The sequence below is a fragment of the Nelusetta ayraudi genome, unplaced genomic scaffold (assembly GCF_046127955.1).
Source record: "Nelusetta ayraudi isolate G7.1 ecotype Tasmania unplaced genomic scaffold, CSIRO-AGI_Nayr_v1 ptg000210l, whole genome shotgun sequence".
Classification (NCBI taxonomy): domain Eukaryota; kingdom Metazoa; phylum Chordata; class Actinopteri; order Tetraodontiformes; family Monacanthidae; genus Nelusetta; species Nelusetta ayraudi.
Window position 1 is genome coordinate 405,650 of NW_027466259.1, and position 7,368 is coordinate 413,017.

Below are 7,368 nucleotides of genomic sequence, written 5' to 3' on the forward strand. Positions count from 1 at the left end.
TCACATCCATCTCACTTTCATTCTTTTCGTGGAGTACATAAAGGGCAGAATTTCCACCCAGTCCGCCCCATATGCTGCACATATGGTTCAGTGCTCGGTATTAATGAGTTGACTCAAGGACCTGTACCATAGTACTGCATTCATGTGCAGCCGAATGCATTATATGCAGCAGCCAACAGTGCAGAAGGGCTTTTTGCATGAGCATATTGTCTTGGAGGTCTTTACTTGGGAACGTTCTCTTCTCTGTGGATGAGATCACGTTTCCCTTTTGACAAACAGAGTTGAAGCCTGTGGGAACAGTGCTACCAGATAAATAAATACCTACAATACAGCTGTGACCTTTCACGGACTCTGGATTTGTCAGAAAAGAGATCTGGTGGTGGTTTCCTCACCTCTTTTGTCCATGGAGAGCCTCCACTCACATGTTGAAAATATATTCCAAGTCATTGTTTGAATGCCGCTTGGCATATTGAAAATATTCCCCAGGTAATCGTCAAGATGTCGATCGAAAAAGGCAAGGAAAAGATAAAAGCTCAGACTTCTCCGAGTGGGTTTTTTAAATCCCAGTTTGTACTCCACTTCTACTATGTTTGTAACGGTACGGAAAATCCCACAGCAAAACGTTAACGCTTGCCTGCACATTAGCTCGAGCGCTAATACCGCGAGTTCTGGAGTAGTGGACCGTGAGTATCGCCGGACTCCACCATTATTTTGGTTTTTAGCCACCTGTTCTCGGGGGAAATGGGAAATCGCCCTTACATTACTGAGAGACGTGACGGTCCTGGCAGCACTCCGCTCAGACTGGGGCTGGGAAGTGTCCGCCATCGCACTCTGAACATCTGGACCATCTCCACGTACATGTGTACACATAGAATTAAAAAAAAGCAACCAAACAAAGAAACAAAGAAACAGTGTTTGAGTGCAAATGTACCTCCGCACGTTGCCTTCGGGCCTCTTGGTCAACCTCTGACGTCACGAAGAACATGTGTGCGGAGCGCTGCGCACAGTCGCTAGGCGCTCGCCGTAGAGGTCGCCGTCCACATGAAACTCTGTTTTGTAAGCAGCGGGCCTCCTCGCTGGTGCGTGTTTACTACACAGGAGGGAGAGGTGGTGGCTGTCGGGCTAATAAAAGAGAACGCCAGCATAAAGAGGGGGCCGCGGGGGAGGGTGGGGGGGCGCAGCGGGCGATGGCCTGAGGAGATCCACCTCGACGCTCCTTCCCCTTTATCCGCTCGTCATTACTATTGAACAGTACGTCCTCTCGCGTGTCACCCTGCCCTTCGTGGTCTGCTCATGTCAAGCCCACTCATGTCATCGTGTCCGCTTTACTGCATTACGTGTGGCTACGTCTCCTATCTCCCCAGCCCTCAAAGTCCAGTCCAGTCTGGAGAGAATTAAAGCTTCAGGGGAGGTGGAGGGGGAGGAGGAGGAGGAGGAGGTGGAGGAGGAGGAGGAGGAGGAGGTGGGAGTTGGAGGAGGAGGAGGAGGAGGAGGAGGGAGTTGGAGGGCTCGAGGTCTAAAATCAAAGCATGTTGGTGTCGAATGGTTCTGGGGAAATGACTGGAAAGCACCGAATGTCGAACTGTAGCTTCTCGTCTTCCTAACAAGCATAAGAGGTCCTCATCACTATCCAAACTACGAGTGTGTTTTTCTTTTCTTATTTTGTACTCATAGACTTATTGCTGATCCTGACATGTGATCTATCTATCTATCTATCTGTCTATCTATCGATCTCTAGTTACCTGTATATCTATCTATCTATCTATCTATCTATCTATCTCTAGTTACCTGTATATCTATCTCTCTATCTATCTATCTCTCTATCTATCTATCTATCTATCTATCTATCTCTAGTTACCTGTCTATCTATCTGTCTATCTATCTATGTCTAGTTACCTGTCTATCTATCTATCTATCTCTAGTTACCTGTCTATCTGTCTATCTATCTATCTATCTCTAGTTACCTGTCTATCTATCTATCTATCTATCTATCTATCTATCTCTAGTTACCTGTATATCTATCTCTCTATCTATCTATCTCTCTATCTATCTCTCTATCTATCTATCTCTAGTTACCTGTCTATCTATCTGTCTATCTATCTATGTCTAGTTACCTGTCTATCTATCTATCTATCTATCTATCTATCTATCTATCTATATATCTATGTCTAGTTACCTGTATATCTATCTATCTATCTATCTATCTATCTATCTATCTATCTATCTATGTCTAGTTACCTGTATATCTATCTATCTATCTATCTATCTATCTATCTATCTATCTATCTATCTATCTATCTATCTATCTATCTATGTCTAGTTACCTGTATATCTATCTATCTATCTATCTATCTATCTATCTATCTATGTCTAGTTACCTGTATATCTATCCGTCTTCCTCCCGAGAGTGAAACAGCAAAATGGTAACGTCACACTTCTTTCTCTCTTCTTTAAATCTGCGTTTCAGTTTTGATGTGGAGAATGGCCCGTCTGCCAGCTGCAGCCCCCTGGACCCGCAGGCCTCCCCCGGCTCGGGTCTGGTCCTCCACACCAACTTCCCCGGTCACAACCAGCGGCGGGAGTCCTTCCTCTACCGCTCCGACAGCGACTACGACCTGTCGCCCAAGTCCATGTCGCGGAACTCGTCCATCGCCTCTGAACTGTAAACAGAACACACGCACACACACACACGCACATACACACACACACACACACACACACACACACACACACACACACACACACACACACACACACAGATATCGGTTACGGTTCAGTGTGCTTCGTCTTTGCTAAGGCTGCGCTAGCTCACGCGCTGGTGCTAACTATACTGTGTTAAAATACAAATGAACTACTGTTGGTTACCATTTAGTAGTTTACTAACTGGATAAGTGTCAACCATCAGTCAGCTGCTCATATTTACATTCACAAGACTAGACACACTCATCATGTACCCTCTCCCATCATTACACCCTACGAGTTCCCCTTTGGTCTCAGACCACACACACACACACACACACACACACACACACACACACACACACACACTCTGAGTTGTTGAGAATCTTTTGCGTTATTGAACCTCATTCACCTCGATTCCTTGATCCTGGTCAGAAGTGATTACCGAGGTGTCGACTTATCATGCGTAAGATGCAAATCCGTGTCACTCTTGGCCGCGGCCTCTCGATCACTCCCCCCCGCCCCGTTACTGTCCGATGTTGCGTAACGTGAATGATTTAAAGACCCACAGTAGCTTAATGCAGCTTTTCTTTCTTTTATTATTATTATTATTATTATTATTGTTGTTGTTGTTCAGAATTCCGGGCTGTGTTTTTTTTTTTACGCCCAGCGGACAGAAATAGAGCCGAGCGCCTTACAAGGTTGCATCCTGGGACGGAGGATCCGTGACCAGCCTCCCAGCCTCCTCTCCCTGCCTGGACTCCATCCATCTCTAGTTAATGATAGTAATGATAGCCGGGTCACGGGGACTCGCTGCTTGTCATGCTAACTTCACATCTCGCCAGCCACAGAGTGCAGCGTGTGAACGGGGGCTCTGCGCAGCAGTAATTGCCGGTAATTCGGACTCGGCCCGTGTCTGATGACTTTTTGCTCACTGCCTCTTTGCCTGTGTGTGTCTTTCAGACATGGCGATGACTTGATCGTAACTCCTTTTGCTCAGGTAAGCACCCCCCCCCCCCTGTCTGGATTATTCAACTTCACATGCACACATGCACGCCTGCCTCAGGAGGTGGTGGACTGTTGATGGGCCCTAGTTTATTATATGGAGACAGATCAGATCTGCATAGAAGTAATTCAAACTGTAAGATTGCAAAGTTTCTGGTACTGCCCTCGGCCCAAAGTGCTGTCAAATGAAATCCCTGCTTTGAGATGTATCAATAGAAAAGTAACGCGTGAACGTATGAACGTGAAATATTACGCAACCTATACGACGATCTCTGCGCCGTCCAAATGAAGCGTTGAAGAACCAGAAGGAAAGATGACGCGTTTCCCTCTGTCCTCTAGGTTCTGGCAAGCCTTCGAAGTGTGAGGAATAACTTCACCGTGCTGACGAATGTCCAGTGTGCCTCCAGCAAGTAAGTCGCCCTGTGCTCTGACAGCGGCAGTGGAATATGTCTGTGACACGTTCGAAAAAACAAAAAAGAATAGAAATATTGCCCCGTGGAAAATTCACAACCGTGCTATAAATCCAGTCGGAGCCCAGTTCGACGTTCCCAGGACGGTGTTTTTGGATTCCCACGAGGTGGCGGAGTGGAAAATACTGTTTTTCATGCAGTGAGTTTGGTGGAAATAAACACACACACTCACACACACACACACACACACACACACACACACACACACACACACACACACACACACACACACACACACACACACACACACACACTCTTCCACACGAGACAAAAACGCACCCAACGTCTTTCAAAGCCACTGATAGAAATGAAAACTAGTCCCAAAAAAACAAACAACAACAAACAACAACCGTTATGCGACAAGGCTGGACGGCATGTGTAGTGTCATAATTGTGCCACAAGGTGGCTCTAAAGCTCTTTAGACAAACAGAGGCCGCTCTTTTCCCTGACGTGGAGCAGGTTCAGGAAACAAGCGCGCGCACGTTTCTCACTGAAATGAAAGAAGGATCCCAACATTAAAAAAAAAAAAGAGAAACTCAGTTTTTGAAGCGCTGCTCTGCCTCGTGGCTGCCGTGGTGCTCGAAAGAAATATCCACGCGTGTGTAATTTGCAGCTCCTTGGCAAGCTTCGTGTCCAATAGGTGGCGCTGTTGTGACGCTCCAGCGCCCAAACACACCTGCTGCCGTGCACAGACGAACTTTTTAAGCGTTGATGTTTTTTTCACGTCAGTGTGCGAAACGAGGCGTCTCGTCACGAATGCATTCAGCCAGTCTTTGTTCTCTCGCTTGCCGAGTCCAACAAAGTGTGATCATTCTGTTGGTCGGACGACAACTCATTCATCGATTGGTGACAGTTTGCAAGCGATAAAATACTGTAATACTTTTCATTAGTTAGCATCAAACGATGCAGCTTTTGCCTGAGCAATATATATCTTTGTTGAAAACAACAACAACAACAACAACAACAAGATAACGGTTTGACCCCGGTGCAGTGACACCACGCCTGACCTGAATGTCATGCTGCTCATGTCCCCGATCAATACGATGCTTAGCTGTCAAATAGAAAGGGTCAAACTGTTCTTTTTTTATTGGTGGCCTGGTGATGTGGTTGGAAGTTGTTGCCTGTTGTCTGAAGCCCCAGCCCGCCTCACATGTCTGCCTTACACCCAGGTCACAGAACCCAGAGGAGATCCACATTCTGGCGTGCTGGAAACATCTCTTCTATTTCTCGACGGACGTTCATTTCAAATGTTCCACGTCGCAAGGCTTTTTTTAAAGTCCAAACAAAACAAAACAAAAAAAAAGTCTCTAATAAATCACTTTTTTTTTCTCCAATGTCTGGCCAATCAATGATCAGTGAGCAGATTCGGCCACAGCGGCTCTTTGCAGTGACAACAGCGCAGTGCTTTCAAGCAGCAACGGCAGCATCTGCCAAAAGGAGGTCAGACTGCAGGAGGGAACCTGAACGCACCACGCCTTTTGATTGTCGAGAGCTCTGCATGCATCCGCGGCCCGTATTAACATCCACTCTGCTTCACCGAGGGCCTGACGCCTGTCTGACCTACATTCTGCTCACGCCCACGTGGAGACGAGAGCAAAGAAATACCCGCAGACACGTGGGCATTGAGCAAAATGCTAATGGTAATGTCTGTGTTTACTCCGCCGCTGCGCTGGGCTGCTATAAAGGACGCTGATGAATGGAGGCGCAGAGACAGCTTCCTGCGCTGTCACTCTCATAAATACAGTTGCTTGTCACCGAGGCGGCGCCGCACATCCACCGCGACGAACTGTAGACGGATTTTGACGTTGTTTCATGATGTCGGTGTTGATATTCAGGGCTCTCGTCATGAGATTTTATGTTTATTATTATTGAGTGTTGTTGTTAGGGTACGCTCTAAGAATACAGCTTTTACTGAGTGCAGGGGTGGCTGCACACTACTGCAATGCTAAAATGTGTGCGAAATGACAATGACAATGATGGGATGGAGATGCTGTCCCGTTCACTGGTGTTTTCCCCAGAACTTGATGGACACGTCGTCAACACAGCGTGTGTCACTGCTGCCTCATGTGAATGTGTCATCTATCAAAATGCATCTTACTACAAATGCATTCATTTCCATGATATGAAAGTGAAATCTTGACTGTTCCTGACCTTTTTTTTTCTCCCGGCAGTGCAGCTCGTACAAAATATTTAGCATTGTGTTTGCAACCTTCCGCAAAAAAAAAAAAATGTCCCGTCTCAGCTTCCTGTTAAAAACTTGACGGTTTGTTCGGAAATGGAGACGGAAAACGAGGAGGTCCTGGGTCTTTATTTATTGGTGCCCTTTGTGACATCACAAAGGGCTGCTCACCATAATGGGACATTCTAAAGAAAAAAAAAAAGCTTTGCAGGGAAATTTTAGTATAGGATTCACTGACGCATTGTCTTATTTCTCTCTCTCTGTTTCTTCCTCTCTCTGTTTCTTCCTCTCTCTGTTTCTTCCTCTCTCTGTTTCTTCCCCTCCTGTAGGAGATCGCCTGCAGCAACGACTCAACCTCCCATCACCAGAGTGTGTCTGCCAGGTAGGACGCGTCCCACCCACTCTGTTACTGACTCCGCCCCTCCGGCCCGTCCAGTTGCCTACGTGACCGTTTTCAACTTTTCCCTGCGTCCGTCTGTCCGGCTTCGAGCGTTGCGATCCAGACTGCCGCTGTCATCGCGCTCATTAGCCTCGCTCGGAGACAATACAGCCGAGCGCTGCCGTGTGCGCTGGCTCGCGCTCGGAGCGGCCCATTAAGGCCGGTCCCTCAGAGGTAACGACGGACCGTCCCTCCGTCTTTCGCCACATTCGCTCTTAGGGGGCTGGGTGTTTGTATTTGCGCGCAGTTGTGTACGTGCGCACGTGCGAGCGTCTGGTAGCCCAGCGTGCCTGGCCAGCCCTCGACATAAGTCCTATGTGAGTTTGACACTGAAGCGCCTTGATATGGTACATGATGACGATGCGTTGGCTCGATTGACACATTTAATATTGATCCCTCCTATTGTGTCATTGATTTGAGTTGTGAGCGCGAGCTAATCCGCCAAAACAAGCGGAAGACTCAACAGCTTTGGGGTGAAGACAGCGGATGCTGAGCTAACAAAGTAGCGCAGTTTGTGTCAAAACACAGTGTTTTTATTTACGCAGGACTAGCAGGACTAGCAGAACTAGCAGGACTAGCAGGACTAGCAGGACTAG

General features: G+C 47.2%; 1 protein-coding gene across 1 annotated transcript in view; it reads left to right on the forward strand.

Moving 5' to 3' along the window:
• LOC142881632 (3',5'-cyclic-AMP phosphodiesterase 4B-like) overlaps positions 1-6,777 on the forward strand; it is a gene marked incomplete at its 3' end in the record, with an annotated part of 55,621 nt that extends 48,844 nt beyond the window's left edge. The window contains exons 2-5 of the mRNA XM_076016021.1: positions 2,468-2,662; positions 3,643-3,679; positions 4,024-4,094; positions 6,663-6,777. Of these exons, the coding sequence (XP_075872136.1) occupies positions 2,468-2,662; positions 3,643-3,679; positions 4,024-4,094; positions 6,663-6,777 (418 nt within the window). The remainder of the gene's footprint in view (positions 1-2,467; positions 2,663-3,642; positions 3,680-4,023; positions 4,095-6,662) is intronic.
• Positions 6,778-7,368: the final 591 nt, after the last annotated feature.